The 16,553-nt window shown below is 44.6% G+C and overlaps 1 protein-coding gene across 1 annotated transcript in view; it reads right to left on the minus strand.

The window, feature by feature from the left end:
- PCNT (pericentrin) overlaps nucleotides 1–16,553 on the minus strand; it is a 248,093-nt gene that overhangs the window by 197,947 nt on the left and 33,593 nt on the right. Inside the window, 4 exon segments of the mRNA XM_007948706.1 lie at nucleotides 7,404–7,968; nucleotides 9,708–10,153; nucleotides 12,302–12,580; nucleotides 13,084–13,188. Coding sequence (XP_007946897.1) covers nucleotides 7,404–7,968; nucleotides 9,708–10,153; nucleotides 12,302–12,580; nucleotides 13,084–13,188 — 1,395 coding nt within the window.

Genomic DNA, 16,553 nt, shown 5'->3' on the forward strand with positions numbered 1-16,553 from the left:
GAGACAAAGTATATGTGAACTGCAGTATGGAAAGTGAATTTGCTCTGTAAATCTTCACCCAAATCACAATTAAAAAAAAAAAAGAAAAAGAAAGAAAGAAAATGAGTTTGCTCTGTAAGCTTTCACCCAAATCACAATTTAAAAAAAAAAAAAAAAAGATCATTCTTAATTCCAACACCTTGAGCTATGTAATATGCTGCAACAGTAAGACTTCCAACAGGCAAGTCAGCAGCTCAGTCTCCTCCTGACTCCAGAGGCAATGCCTCATCCCGCCCTCTCCTGCTTCATAGGGAAGGAAGAAAGTCAACATAGAGCTCTGACCTTATTCTCTAAAGTAAATCTGTGGCAACAGTTTCACTAGGTATATGGATATTTTCTGATACTGGAGATCACTTTTCTTTTTTATGATTTCAGTGCAATAAAACACATAGAGAAGTCCATTCATAAGAAACTTCCTCTGCTGAAAGTATCACATAGGTTCTGAATTTACATCTTTATCATGAGATAACAGGGCTCAAATGGCACAACACTAAAATTATATTTTTCTGTTCTACAGATCATTGCTGAAGCCAATACAGATCATTTTTACAAAAGTTCTTTCCTGAAACAGATTTAATCCCATCCATTTGTATTGAGTATTCCAATACCCTACACCCACCACAGCACTCTTTTGGAAAGACGCAGACATAAAGCCTTATCATGTGTGTACTTGCAGCTGGTGCAAATGGCTCTAAATTTACACCATGAAAGCACATAAGTACTATAGGACTGTCCTGCCCAGCATCCCTGTACTGGACCAGGATCTTGAAAAGATTCTCTGGGTGGCATGACGGGCATAGTGAACATCAGTGACACCCCTGCACATGGTAAGCAGACTCGTAATCACCTGACAGAGGCCAGAGTCATCCCGCCACCTGGCTCTGCCACTCAAAGGCTTTGCCAGGCAGCCTGTCCCTCCCTCCTGCATGGTCTACTTTCCCAAAAAGCCCTTCTATTTCCAGTCTCAAGGAAAACCAAGTTAATTTGCCAAGTTCCAAACGGTGAGGTCAATGTTAAGGAAAGATATTTCTAAATAGTTATTTTCCAGTTTTTCAAAGAATTCACAGAACTACAGGATAAATGTCTCATATTCTAATCATTAAAACAGTTAATAAGTATGTCTAGAGAAGACAAAAAATAAGTAGCATTGCATAAAAAATATACCAACGTGAGAAACAAAATATATTCAACTGATAATGATTTAAAGACACCTAAACTTTATCTGAACTGACTACAGGTTCTCTTAATATTTTCAAAAATTATTCTGTCAGTGATTTGTTTTTTAAACAACAAAAGATGAAGATTCCCTGAGTAATCAGCAATGATCACACCACCCACAGTTTGCATCTGCATACCAGAACTCTGCTCAGAGCCACCAACACAGAAGAGAGAGATCTCTTTATAAGACACACTTAAATCAAGAAGTAATCATGTTTATGCTTTCAGAGAACTTTTCTCACAACCAAATTTCAAAGGTCAGTATACTGGAAAGTGATTTGACCTCTCACTGTGCATATTAATAACCCTCTGGACAAATGGCACTGCCTTTCAAACAGGTGCAGGGTATTTGCGGCCCAGATAAGTCTCAGCCACAGAGAAGGCACGGTATGTCCCCTGCTATTTTGGAGACACTAACTCTGACCTCTTGGGAAACACCCAGTCCATGTTTTTATGTAATGTCTGTCTGTAGGATAAGCCTGAGGGGCTTGGCATCTAAGGGAAGAGTACACCCCCACCTAAGAGGCATTCTTGAAGACCTAGAACCTGACCTGGTCAAACCTGATGTCCTGGAGGATGGATGTGAACAACATCACAGAAGATCCCACACAAATAAGGCCCACAGCCTCGGGTGGAGCCTGATATGAACAACCACAACCAGAAAGAGACTTGAGCAAGGACTAAGTATTTGATGGAATTAGAAATCACTGCTCATTTTTTAGGTTATAATTGCATTGTTCTCTTGTACTGGGGAAAATGAGACCTTATCTTGGAAAGATAAACACTGAAATACTTATAGATGAAGACATAAGCTGTCTGGGATGTACTTCAAAATAATTTGAGGGGAAGGAAGACCTGGATGAACTCAGACTGGTGTGCACCCCAGACCTGGGTAGGGGGTGGTAAGAGTTATTGAATGATTCTATTTCTGTGTATGTTCAAATTTCCCACAAGAAGTTGTATCAGAGGCAGGAGCAGCCGATGCTGCCTCCCTCCACTCAACAGGTTTTTCCCTGTGAAACCCAGCTACACAACACAGGTCCCATGAGGAGGCTCTGACGCAGTTCTTGGGGTCTCAGGGAGAGACCCTGACCCACCAAAGAAGGGTCCTTTTCTTCCACTGACCAAGAATGACCAGGTAGACAAAGGTAATTTCATGCAAGCAAAGATTTATTATAGGAAGATAATATAGCCAGAGGAGATGGAGAGGGCTCCAGGCAACACTAACCCCATCTCCTCTGGCCAGATTGTCTTCCTGTAATAAATCTTTGCTGTCACAAAATTCTCTCCGGTCTCTTCTGGTCATTTCTTGGTCGGTAGAAGACAAGGACCCTGCTTTGGTGGGTTGGGGTCTTTCCCTGAGACTCCAAAAATTGCATCAGCTATAGCATTCCCATTTTCAGCAGCAAACTGAAAGGATAACATGCAACGGAAGGTTTGTGCCCCCTGAGCAAGCTGTATCACTAAGAAGCATTTATTCCTCTGGAGCATTCAGATAACAGTCCACATACAAGAAAAATTTGACACCAAAGAACTTAACCACAGTTTCAAAAGCCCATAGCCGAATTCTATCACAGATACCAGAACTGGGGGAGAAAAAAAAAAACTGGAATGCCCTCAAGTATATGGTGGGAAGTCAGCAAATCCAAGGAAGGGAGACAATAGAATGGGGAACACACAGTCCTAGGAAGTGCTGGGAGCACATCCATGACTACTAGGTGGGACTGCTAACCTACCAGGGTTTTCCTCCTACCAAATCCCACCTGCTCACCATTGGCAGGGGTCCCAAGGGTGGAGGTGACACACAGTGGGGTGTTCAGAGAGCCCTGTGTAGTAGCCCAATTACCCCTCCTCATAGGGTAGGCACATTCCTCTACATGTCACTGCTAATGACTGTACTGTGAGTTCTGGGGCTCAGGTGTAAGGGGTCTAAAGCCACACGCTCAGCCCAAGCCTGCTTCCCAACAGAAGCGCACCTGCTCCTGTGCCCTCCACACAGCCCTCTTCACAAGGGCAGGGTGCTCCTCCTCCATCTCTATCCCTAAGCCCAATCAGAGCAGCCAAGCTGCACAGGAAGAACCTCTTACAGGAACAAGGGACTAGTGGAGGGCGGGGCAAGAGCCGAGGCAGAGCCATGTGAGACTGCGGCTTGAGGAAGAACACAGAACTTCATGGCCAGCACAGCCATTAGATGGGGAGAGGGGCCTTAGAGGGCTCCTCTTCTGAACTATGCCTCGATCTTCAACCAATGAGCCAGTAGGTCTGCACACCCCAGTTCTTCAAGAGAAGCACAGCAGGGAGAAGCCTGAGGGCCACCACAGGAAGAACCACAGCCAGCAGCAACTGGGATGCTGCCTGCCTGCAGGCTCCACCAGAGGACACTGTGCATCAGAATTGAACCACACCACTCACCTGCACAGCCTCCTCCTGTGACTTCTGGGCCCCAGCCACATTCACGTCTTTAAGCTCCTGCAGGGCCATCTGGTGCTGCTGTTCCAAGGAATATGAGCTCTTCTCTTCCTCCAGCAGGCGCCGCTGAGCATGCAGAGCTGCAGCCAGCTCCTCCTACGAGACAGCATCCACGGGGTAACCACATCTGCAACTCACACTCAGTTTACCACACACACTGCTCGCACATCTGCCACTCGCATTGTGGTTCACTACACACACTCCTCACACATTCACCCCACCACACACTCCTCACCACCACATCTACAGGGTAATAAACATTCCACACACTTCCTAGTATCAAGTTCTGACAATACTATAATTAACTATGACTTAAAATGGAGTCCTGGCAGCAGTGTAAGAGAAAAGACTGGCAAACTGTTCCCAAAAAGATTACAGCTTTGGAAACCCTATGGGGCAGGTCTACTCTAGGAGGTCACTACAAATCAGAATCAATTAGATGGCACACAACGGCAGCATGGGTTAAAATACATAGTTTCATGTGCACGTGTTTCTCCCTTCTGAATAGTCTCTTGGTTCATTTACTTTAAATTATACAAAGCAAATCTAATTTGAAGCTGCAGGTTGAGAACAAGTTTTACTCTCTATAGGAATAAGATTAATATGAATAAAAAGAAATGAAGTCAATCATAGGAAGCAAACATATAAGCCCTGTGGCTCCAGAAGCCAGGGCTGGCTGGTGCCTCCTCTCAGCATCAGAAGGGATTTCTCTACTTTTAGTCCAAGATGAGCAACACAAGGAGAGACAAGACACTGTGACTCTACCACCAGTATTTGTCTTGATGGCCTTGGTGAACATAAAACACAACATAAACTTCACAATGGATGATCATCTCCCCTGCCCTAGGTTTCTATCAGGGAAGGGAAGAGCCTGAACATTCTGTTTTCTAGGCATTTCCTCCAAGATTTCAACATCAGAAGACACAGATTAGAAAATTATATAAAACAGGCAAAGTCAAAGTGTAAAATGAAGCCATCATACCTACTAAAACAAGGTTGCCTTTTTCTTATATTCTTAAACAGGAATGAATGGAGGCAAGCACCAAGTGACATGTAGAGCTGACTCACGTCACTAACCATAACCAGCAAAGGACAAAAATCCACCAGGTACATCACTCACAAAACATTTGTAAATTGTGCAGAAGGAGAAGCAAATTCAATTCCCACCCAGTAATGTTGGTGATCCAAGCCTGAGGATTAAGAAGTAGATACCACAAATTAAAAAGTAATTTTTGATTGTGATATACTGAATATTTAATATGGCTCTCCTAGCTATAGTCCTTGTGACTCCCACCAGATGACTAGGTGGGACTAGGCAAATGTGAGGTGCTTGTGGCCCACCAAGGGTATTGGACAGCTTGCTAATAATGTAAATAAGGTACACGGCACCCTTGTTGGATAGAACTATGGAAATAAGGTGCATGAAACCCTAATATAGGGATTGGTCAGTTTTGCCATCCTTCTAGGCTTAAAATAAACCAACCCAGAGGACAAAAAGGGGCGGACATCACTACCATCAGGAGAGAAAAGCCGGGAGTGGAGTACAACCTTGAACCAGAGATCCCTGCTCTGAGATGGCAGCAGGAGAAGCAACAGAACCAAAACAATGGCATGAGACAGAGTGGCAGACTTCCCGGCCCACAGAGCAAAGAACCTGAGTGCCTTTAAGCAGGAGGCTTGCCATCAGAGTAGGGTGCCTCTCTGGGCACCTATCAGCAAAGCTAAAAGAGCTCTGTAACACTGGACTGAGCAGAGCAGAAGCCAAATAATCCAATTAAAAAATGAGCAGAAGACATGAATAGACACTTCACCAAAGAGGATATTCAGCGGGTCAACAAACACATGAAGAAATGCTCATGATCATTAGCCATTGTTGTTGTTGTTGTTGTTATGTGCCGTCGAGTCGGCCCCGACTCATAGCGACCCCTCCTTGGGTTTCCGAGGCAGTATCACTACGGAAGTAGGATTGCCCAACCTTCCTTCCGAGGAGTGGCTGGTGGGTTTGAACCGCCAGCCGTCTGGTTAGCAGGCAAGTGTCTTAGCCACTATGCTACCATTAGCCATTAGACAAATGCAAATCAAAACAACAATGAGACTCCATCTGGCCCCAGCACTAATACCAAAGTTCAACAAGACAGGAAATAACAAATGCTGGCAAGTATGTGGAGAGACTCAGACTTTCATACACTACTGGTGGGACTGTAAAATGATACAACCACTGTGGAAAGCAGTATGGGATTCCTTAGAAAGTTGGAATAAGAAATACCATTTGACCCAGCCATTCCATTACTAGGTATACATCCTAAAGAAGTGAGAGCCAGGACCAGAACAGACATGTGCACATCCATGTTCATAGCAGCACTATTTACAATAGTAAAAAGATGGAAACAACCTAGGTGACCATCAACAGAAGAATGGCTAACCAAACTATGGTACATTCACAAAATGGAATAAGATCCAACACTGAAGAATAATGTAGAATCTGCAAAACACTGCATAACGTGGATGAACTTGGAGGGCATTATGCTGAGTAAAGTAAGTCAGTCACAGAAGGACAAACACTGTATTAGTTCATTATTGTAAAAAGCCAAGGAAAAGTTTATATATGGAAGAAAACTTTCTTTGTTGGTTACCAGAGGTGGGAGGGGAGAGGAGGGAACACTGCAAAAAAAAATAAAAAAGAAAGAAAATGCACTGACCCATGTCACTTTAATTTTGTGTATTTCACAGTATATAAATTATATTTCAATAAAGTGAATTTCAAAAAAAAAAGAGAGAGCTTTGTAACACTGGACTGAGCAGGGCAGAGGCCAAAGCCAGAGAAAAGCATAACAATAGCAAGGCACAGTGGAGAAGCAGTTCTTTGATCGAAGCACTGTATCCTGATTGCTTCTGATCTTGAATTGTAACCTGTTACTTCCCTGATAAACCCCGTAATTGTGAGTTCTAGCAGGCCACTGCAACAAATCATCAAATCCGGCAGAGAAGGTTGGGCAATCCTACTTCCGTAGTGATACTGCCTCGGAAACCCAAGGAGGGGTCGCTATGAGTCAGGGCTGACTTGATGGCACATAACAACAACAACAGCAGCAGAGAAGTATAGAGTGTCATAGAAAGGAATGGCTGGTGTCAGAACTGGCATAAAGGTTTGGAGGGTGGCGGCATGTCTGGCCTCTGCCTCACAGAAATCAGCACTGGGCTTATGCTGTAGATGCTGATGCTTTCTCCCTCTCGTGAAGTTAGAGGAGGTCGGAGAACACTGCCTCCACGGCCTTTTTGCATTAACAAAGTCCTAATTCATAATAATAGCAGTTTCTAAAGTTGTATCACCATCACTACATCATTCTACCACTAGCCCATGACTGAGCATGCTTATAAACGTTTCCTAGCCCCAAACACCAAGCATCCATCATTCAGTGGCCCATTCCTCTCACCTGGTTCACATCTTCATGCAGACCTGGTTCATGCTCATCATACTTACCTGCTTCACACCCATGCTCACCTGGTTCCTGCCTACCACACGCACACACACACACATACACAGGTACATGGGGCAGACACACATGCAGACATACTGATGCACATTCACACATGACACACAGACTTTGATAGTAGAAATGAGCATTAGGGGGTACAGGGGAGCATCAGGGGGCCAAGCACCCAGTGAAGAGCATCACCTGATGTGCACGCTGAAGCTCAGCAGCCATGGCTTTGAGGTTCTCAACATTCTTAGTGCTCATTTCAATCCTTAGATTGTCCTTTGTGCCCTGAAGCTCTTCATCATGCTTCAGTTTAAGTTTCTCTAGTTCCTGGGTCAGAACCATTTGGTGAAAGGAATCCTTTTTCTGCAGCTGCTCCTCAAGGTCCACTCGCAGCTGTTTTAGAGCTTGCCTGTGCTCATCTCGTAGGGTCTGGATCTCAGACAGGTAGCAGGATTTCACGGAGTCCAGGTTCAAAAGATGTTTCCTCTCTAGGGTGCTGAGTTCTGTGGCATGTCTGGTCTGCAGTTCAGCCACGCGGGTCTGCACAAGTGCCTGTTGCTCACTCTCCAGTGTAGCCTTCAATGCACCCATCTCAGCCTGATGCTCAGTCTGCAGCTCAGCTGTCAGGGACACAATGTGCTGCCGGTGACTATCTTGGAGAAGCTGGAGCTCACCAGCATGCTTCTCCCGGAGTGCCTGCAGGGCAGCATCATGCTCTGTAGCAAACTTCTCCATTATCTCTTTACGTTCTTCCAGAAACCTGAGGTGATACCCAAAGAAAACAGACAGCAAACGTGGTCTCATAAAACCTAATCTCACTCTGAAACACACAATCACACTTCCAAAAGGAAATATTACTTCTAATGCTAAAATCATCAACTCTTGACGTTAATTTTTTTTCACTCTTTCTCCCTCTGCCACAAAATTGTTCAAGATCTCATCACCAGAAATACATGAGAGGATTAAGGATCACATGAAACCAGAGAGCTCAGAGGTCAAAGGCCAGAGCCACAGGCATCCCAAGGTGATAGACTGAAGGGCTACCACTGGAAGAAAATGGCATCTGCAAGGAAAACCGCTTACACATTTCCTACAAAAAAAAAAAAAAAAAGCAGATGGGACAGATTCCTACCTTGGGCCACACAACCAGCTGACCCAGTCACTACACTGAAAGGAAGCTAAGTAATCTCCGTACTTAACCAAGAAAAGCACAGCAACTTTACTTATGGGAGCCCAAAGGATCACAAGATTACTTGAAAGATGTGAGGAAAAGGTCTGTGTTGTGATTTAAAGTTCATGAATTAAAAGCACTGAGTGGCAAAAATAGAGAACAAACTGGAAGACAGCCTTTCAATTAAAGCACCTGACATACCATCAAAGATAGGGTAACAGCCTGGAACTTTGGAAACATTGACTTACAGCCATTCTCTACTTGGCACACATTATAATTATTGACTTGCTTTTTAACTTTCATATGAGTAATAATACATGAGTTTTTTTTTTTTTTAAGTGTGCTAACTCTCCAGTAGATACAATGAAAGTGTTTCACATGGACCATGACCCTCTGAGGTTCTAGTACCTTGTTCACAAGTGAGTAAGCTAAGGGTCAGTGAGCTAAAACATGGACTCAAGTTCTCTGATCCCAGAGTGGAAGCTCAAAAGCACCACTGGTGATAATGGGAGAGAAGCTGAGCTCATAGAAAATGTAAGAAGATGATGACCAAAAGGTTCAATGGCTCCAAGACCCAAGGACACCTCAGGCCATCACAGCCCAGAGCTGAGGTTTATGCTAAATGGTCAACATCAAAAAAGAAGAAGCAGATCATGTTCTAAATCTACTTACAAATTTAGGGAAGTATATATGTATATTAAGGGAAACCAAAACCTACTCCTATCACATCAATTCTGACTCACAATGATCCCCACTGGGTCTCCAAAGGCTGTAAATCTTTACAGAAGTAGACTGCCTCATCTTCCTTCTGCAGGGCAGCTGGTAGGTTTGAACTGCCAACCTTCTGGTTAGCTGTCAAATGCCTTTGGCACTGTGCCACCAGAACTCCTTTTATACTAAGGAACGTAAGGGTGTATTGTAGAAAAATTACATAAGGTTTAAAAACACTCATGTTGAGAAACTGCATGTCCTTCTGATAGCAAATATACAAGGTTTAAGGCTATTCTTCTAAAATTTTTAAACACAAGAAAGGATATAAAGGTGTACAGAGTCCTGAACTTAACACTTTCAAGGATAAGAAGCCCTGAAAGCATTCAAACACTGCAACCTCTCCTGGTTCCCGAGCACTGAGCTCATCGTATTAGGATCTTAGGGGGAACACCCACCAGCTAGGAGTCCATGCATTATACCCTGCTCCCTTCCCCCCAGCCCTTCATAGTATGACTTCCCCAAGGGTTACCTCACCTCTTTGGCTGGGCTTCCCAAGGCTCACATGGGGACCCAGAACACTTTTCCCATCAAGCACAGAGCTCTGAGCTACCACCCACCTATTCTGGGCCAGCATCAGCTGGAGGGTACAGTCCTCCTTCAGGCGCAGCATGGTGAGCTCACAGGCCTCAGCCACAGGACCACACTGGCTGCACCGCAGAGGTTCATCCCCAGCTGCCCCAAGCTCCAGCTGCTGTAGGCGGTCCTGCTGCTCTGCCAGAGACCTCGCCAGCTCCAAGATCTGGGACGTCTGCTCACCCTGACGCTGCCTCATTTCAGCCTCTCGAAGCTCAAACTTATCTATTATTGCCTGCTTCTCAGACTCAGCTTTTTCTCTCAATTCAAGGAGCATAAGTGTTAATTTCTCTTCAGCTTTTCTCTTTAGGTCTTCTTGTGTAACTTTCCACTCTTCTTCTTTTTCTTTGAATTCCTGTTTCATCAATTGAATATTCTCCTTAGTTTTCCTTACTTCTTCCTGGTGATCTTCAATTAAATTATTTTTTGCCTGCAGACAACATAATTATATTTAAGAGTATTAAAGGGAAAAGTTATTGGCAGCAATGACTTAAATCCACCAATGAAGACAGGGATACTTCCACAGCATATAGATATCATGTTGGCTAGAGCACTGGGAACGTTTCTTTTGTTGACAGGAATAGAAGAAATCTGTTGTTTTCTTCCACTGAGTCACTTCCAATTCATACCAACCTTATATAACAGAGTAAAACTCCCCCAATGGTTTCCTAGGCTATAAACATTTTGGGAGCTGACAGGCCCTTTTTCCAACAGAGCCACTGGTGAGTTCAAACCACAAACCTTTTTGTTAGCAGTTCAGCACTTAACCACAGCACCACCAGGGCTCATAGAAGGAACCAAAAAATAACAAATTTAAAACTATTTGCTTAAGTGAAATGCAACCCACACCCTCGCACTTAGAACCAGCTCTTCTTTATTTCTGGAGTTGGCAGTCCTGGAATCCACTGGCAAAAGCTAACTGAAAACATACACCCATGAGCTAAGCCAACACAATACGGACTGTAGGTATTCATTGCTGTGAACAGGATCAGTAACAGGAAAATCCAGACATTCAGGGGTCTTCTTTCCTGCCCAAGGAATGCTGATGATGTCAAACTCTCAAAGAACACTCAAATGCTACTGGGAGATGTGCTCCTGTAAAGTCTTTAAGCCTGAGAGCAAGACCATCTGTGCCATGCAGATAAAATTCCTACAATCTTACCTCTTTGAACCAGAGGAGGCAGGAAGTGAGAAGCGCCCAGTGTCATGGATTGAATTGTGTCCCCAAAAAATATGTGTCAACTTGGCTAAGCCATGATTCCCAACTATGTGTGGCTGCCCTCTATTTTGTGATCTGATGTAATTATCTTCCATTTTGTGTATGGCAGAGGAAGGAAGATTGCCATTGAGTCAGATCCAACTCATAGTGACCCCTCCTTGGGTTTCTGAGATAGTATCACTATGTAAGTAGATTGCCCAACCTTCCTTCGGAGGAGTGGCTGGTGGGTTTGAACCACCAACCTTCTGGTTAACAGTCAAATGCCTTAGGCACTACACCACCAGAGTTCCTCCTTTTGTGATATGTATCATAAATCCTAACCTCTCTGTTAATGAAGCACCGTTAGGGTGGGTTATATCTTGAGTCACACCCTTAGAGTGCTTGACTCAAGTCTTACCCTTAGTCAGGTACTCAAGTCACACTCTTATTCAAGGCACACCCCTGCTTGAGTCACACTTTTCATCTTACAAGAAATAAAAAAAAAGACAAAAGCGAGCAGAGAGAAGGAACCTCAGTACCATGAGAAAAAAAAAAAAAAAGACCCAGGAGTGGAATGAATCCTTTAGACTTGGAGTACCTGTGTTAAGAATCTCCTAGACCCAGGGGAAGAATGACACCAAGATACATGCAGATCTCGAAGGAACACCAGGCCCACAGATATTAAAAGGAGACAAGGACCTTCCCCTAGAAACAACAGAGAGAGAGCCTTCCCCTAGATTTAGTGCCCTGGTTTCAGACTTCTAGCCCTCTAAACCGTGAGAGAATAAATGTCTGTTTGTTAAAGCCATCCACTTGTATTTCTATTTCAGCAGCACTAAATAACTAAGACACCCAGTAAGGACAGAACCAAGAGAAGAGAGTTCTGTGAATAAACCCTGTCCAAATCTCAGACTGACCAACAATCCATATAGATTCCAAAAGCAGGACAGCTAAGGCAAAAGAACTAAACTAACATTTTACTGAGATGGAATGTGGGTCTGTATTCAGCCAAGTTAACTACTTACTGAAACAAAACATCAGCACCCTTTGGAGAAACATAACAGAATAAAGCCTCCACAATGTATCACACACCATATCCAGGAGATGGCACACAACACACTCTACACAGATGGTGACACTTGGACACAGGTACACAATGACAGCTGGGGGTGTGCGGGATAGTGAGAGCAAATGTGGAAAAGACTTGCCATCTCCATGTGCCTTGTTGCGAGCAGGGCCTAGTGCATGGTCCAGCGCAGGGCTCTGCTCTTTATACAGCCAATAAATTCACCAAGGGTCACGAAACCACAACGGAAATGACAGTGGGGCTCACCTGACCCTACATGAAAAGAGCATCTCTCCAGGAGGAGTCATACTTACTTTCACCACATCCTCTCTCAAATGGATTTCATGCTGCAACTTCTCATTTAAATTTCTATTTTCTATTTTTAAGAGTTCCATTTCTTCCTTTAGCTCAGTTTGAAGAAGTGAAAGCTTAACCTTATACTCATTTTCCAAGGCCAAGACCCTCGCCGCCACCTCTGTTTCCACCTCTGAGGCCATTTCCTGCGTACACTGGAGACGCATCCGTGTGAGCTCTGCAGAGAGGTGGGGAGAACAGTCATTGCGGGATGGACACCACTGAGACCCCCAGCATTGCTAGCCTTGTTATTACTGGTGAGTGCTGTAAGTCGATTTCAACTCATAGGGACCCTATAGGACAGAGTTGAACTGTCCCATAGGTTTTTTTCTAGGCTATAATCTTTACAGGAGCAGACTGCCAGGTCTCTCTCTCTCTCTCTCTCTGGTAGTGGCTAGTTGTTTGAACTACCAACCTTTTGGCTGCTGGGTTAACCACCCAAGCACTTAACCACTGTACCACCAGGACTCTTTAATGGTAGCCTTCGGTGACTTTAAATCAAATCAATGACATTAAATCAATGATAGGGACCCAAGCCCTCTCCATAAAACATTCCCTGCAGGCCTGGAGCTAGAAATGGAAGCCAGGGAGCTAGAGGACCAGGGCAAGCTGGGGGTCATGAGGACACACCTTGGACATGCTCTCCTAAGAGTGCAGCCCGGAGCCGGTCAAGCTCCAGGCACTGCTCCCTCTTCCACACTTGGGTCTCAGCGAGGTGCTTGTCTGCAAGGTCCATCTTGACTTTCATCACTTCCTCCTCATGTTGAATTTCAAGAGAGGACTTCAGCACTTCTAACTCACGCCTGTGCTTTTCTTCCAGCTGTGCTTGCAGATGTATCAGGCTCTCCTGTGGAAGCACAGAGAACATCCTGCCGAGCTGTTTCTCCTTGTTAGCAGAGACACATCTCAACATACTTCCTCTGAAAGCTGTATATGGCCACACATCCAGTGTATGCCAGCACCTGCGACAGCCATCAGCTTTCAGGGGAGAACGTTACTGCTGGTAGCACTGCTTTCAGGGAGGGAGAGACTTGATCTGGAGGGGCTAGAATGGGACAGACCACAGGACAGTAGGCCCCATAGTGTGAAGACAGAACAACCGTCCTAATTGTTATGTCCAGAGTGATGCTTTCATTGAGGCCCCATCCCCCAAAAGAGTCCACAGTTATACGTTCATCAAGGCCATGCTGCCGTATCCACGCTTTGGCACAGCGCTCTTTCCCCTCACTCCCCAGTGACCTGGTGATATTCCCACATGATGATCCCGAGCTTACATCTCAAGCTTGGGATCCCTCCCACACTTGGGCTCCTATGTTTACAGCCCACTCTGTATCTCACCAGTGTGCCAAGCCAGCATCCAGGACAGAACCACAACACACAGGCTATATCTGTACCCTCAGGCCATGGCACTCCCACCCTCTCCACAGTCCCACATGAGGACTCCTTAATCTCCTCAAACCATGCTCAGCCTGTACCCAGCTCACCATGCCTCCTTGTCAGACAGCGTCTGGTCACTTTCAACAAAGTCATACACAAAGATAGGGCTCCAAGCAGCCCCAGTTCAGCTATGTCATATACCCACCCTCCTCCCTCTACCATGCCCTTGGCTGGCCTGGTAACTATGGAATTAACCTGTATGAGCACCTGTGCAGGGAGTGGAAGAGAAACACAGCCATGCTATCTATGCCCTAGATGCCTGCCCTGGAAATCCATTAAGGATGCTCCCCAAAGACATCTGCATGGACACCCACCATGGGCACTTGCCAGGGACATCCATGTAGGTGCCCCCCATAGACATCTACTCTTCCCAATGTCTTTGTAACTCCCACCAAATGACTAGGTGTTACAAGACAAATGTGAGGTGCTTGTGGCCCACCAAGGAGTCTGGATAGTTTGCTAATTAATGATCTACACAAGATACACGGTACCCTCGTGGGGGTGATACCATGCAAATAATGTATATAGAACCCTAACGTGGGTATCTGTCAGTTTTGCCATCCCACTAGGCTTAAACTAAGAAGCTCTGGTGGTTCAAACCCACTATCTGCTCCTCAGAAAAAAGGTTGGGCAGTAAAGATTCATAGCACTGGACAGCCAATGGGGGTCACTATGAGTCAGAATTGACTCAAAGGCAGTGAGTTTGGCTTTGCTTTTAGAGGCTTAAAATGAGCCATCCAAGGTGGAAAAGAAGGAATCTCACTACCATGAAGAAAGAAGAGCCAGCTGGACCATTGTTATGGACAACATTAAGCTCAATTAGCATACCATACTACACAAAAACTTTGTTCTACATCCTATTTTGGTGAGTAGCAACTAAGATCTTAAAAGCTTGCTAGCAGCCATCTAAAATGCAAACAATTGGTCTCTCCTCCTCTGCAGCAAAGAAGAATGAAGAAAATCAAAGACATGATTGAAAACAGTCTAAGGGACTAGTAGACCATAGGAACCTCAGCCTACATGATCTTGAGACCAGAAGAACTAGATGGCGCCTAGCTACCACTATCAACTACTTACAAAGAAATCAGACTAGGAGATCCTGGATTGAGAGATAAAAATGTGGACAAAACCAAAAAAAAAAAAAAAAGGCCAGGCTGACTGATCTGACAGACTGATAAAATCTCTGAAACTTGACTGCTAACCAGAAGGCTGGAGGTTAAAACCACCAGCCACACCTCTGAAGGAAGGTTGGGCAATCTACTTCCACAGTGATACTGCCTTGGAAACCCAAGAAGGGGTTGCTATTAGTCAGGTCTGACCCCACGGCACATAACAATGACAACATGACCCCTAGTATCCTTTGAGCTTAGAATTGAACTCACTCCTGTGGCATCCAGCCAAACAACAGACGAGCCTACAAGGTGAAAAACTGAAAAACTGTATCAGGCAGGTACACTCCTTAGAAGAATCAACCATGGGAAATCAGAAGGGCAGCATTTGTATAAGAGGTAGCTCAGAGAACAGGAATGCACAGGAAAGAAGGACATAAGGAAAAGGTAACCACAGGGAAGAAGTGGGAAGAGACCTGTTACATTATGAGGATTGCAGTCAGTGTCATGAAACAAAATACAAATGAACTGTTGAATGGAAGACAAATTTGCTTTGAAAACTTTCACTCAAATCACAATAATAAAATAAATTATACAATGATCTTGAAGAAAGAAAGAAAAGAGTCAAGAGTAGAGCACAGCTTTTGGACCTGGGATCCCTGTGCTAAACCTCTTCAATCCAGGAATCAGAGTTGTTACAGTAGAGACGGTGAGAAGCAGTGGCAGAGAAACAGCAGCACAGGCAGCAGAGGCAGAAGAACCAAGGGAATGGCACAAGACAATGCAGTGGACTTCCTAGCCCACGGAGCCAAAAAGCTGAGTGCATTCAGGCAGGAGGCTCGTTGCTGCAGTGGGGTGCCTCTGGGCACTTACTGATAGAGCTAGGCTCACCAAGCCAAGGAGTAAGAAAGCTGAGTACCTTCACACAACAGGCCTACTTGGTGGAGTGGGGTGCATTTGGGCACTTATCAGCGAAGCTAAAAGAGCTTTGTAACACTTGTGTGAGCAAAATAGAGGCCAAGGGGCTGTGGGGCCAAGAGGCCAAGAGTCAGAGAGAGGTATGCCCAAGGGCTCAGCTGAGGGGAAGCTGTCCTGATTAAAGAACTGTATCCTGATCAATATCAGCAAATGTAACACACATGCTAGACTTTTGACTAAATATATATACAGTCTACCATTTTTACCACCCTTCCTTCCTGAAATACAAATAAAATAAGAAAAAAATAAATTTATAAACCTCTGAGGATAAGAGAGAACATCAATGAACCAACATCCACCAATTTGTGGAGGAAAGGGGCACAAGGAGGAGTGTGGCCAGCCTGGACAGTACCAGGTGGCAAAATATGGCCACAGAGGAGAGGTGAGAGGCAGTCTGCTTGTCTGAAGCCCAGAGGGTATACTACTGCTATTTTCTGGAAGACAGAGAATTATGTCATTGCTTCCTTTAAACATTTGGTAGTGTGCACCAGTGAAATTATCTGGGCCTAGAAATTTTTATGGGGGAGGGTTTTTTTTGTTTTTTTGTTTTTTTTTAATTTTGATTTGGGTGAAGATTTATAGAGCAAATTCACTTTCCACACATCAATTCACATATACTTTGTCTCATGTCATTGACCACAGTTTACCACAATGCAACAGCTCCCTTTCCACTTCCTCCCCATAGTTA

Source organism: Orycteropus afer, unplaced genomic scaffold (genome assembly GCF_000298275.1).
Source record: "Orycteropus afer afer isolate SDZICR_OR568_19922 unplaced genomic scaffold, OryAfe1.0 scaffold00219, whole genome shotgun sequence".
In the NCBI taxonomy this organism is placed as follows: Eukaryota; Metazoa; Chordata; class Mammalia; order Tubulidentata; family Orycteropodidae; genus Orycteropus; species Orycteropus afer.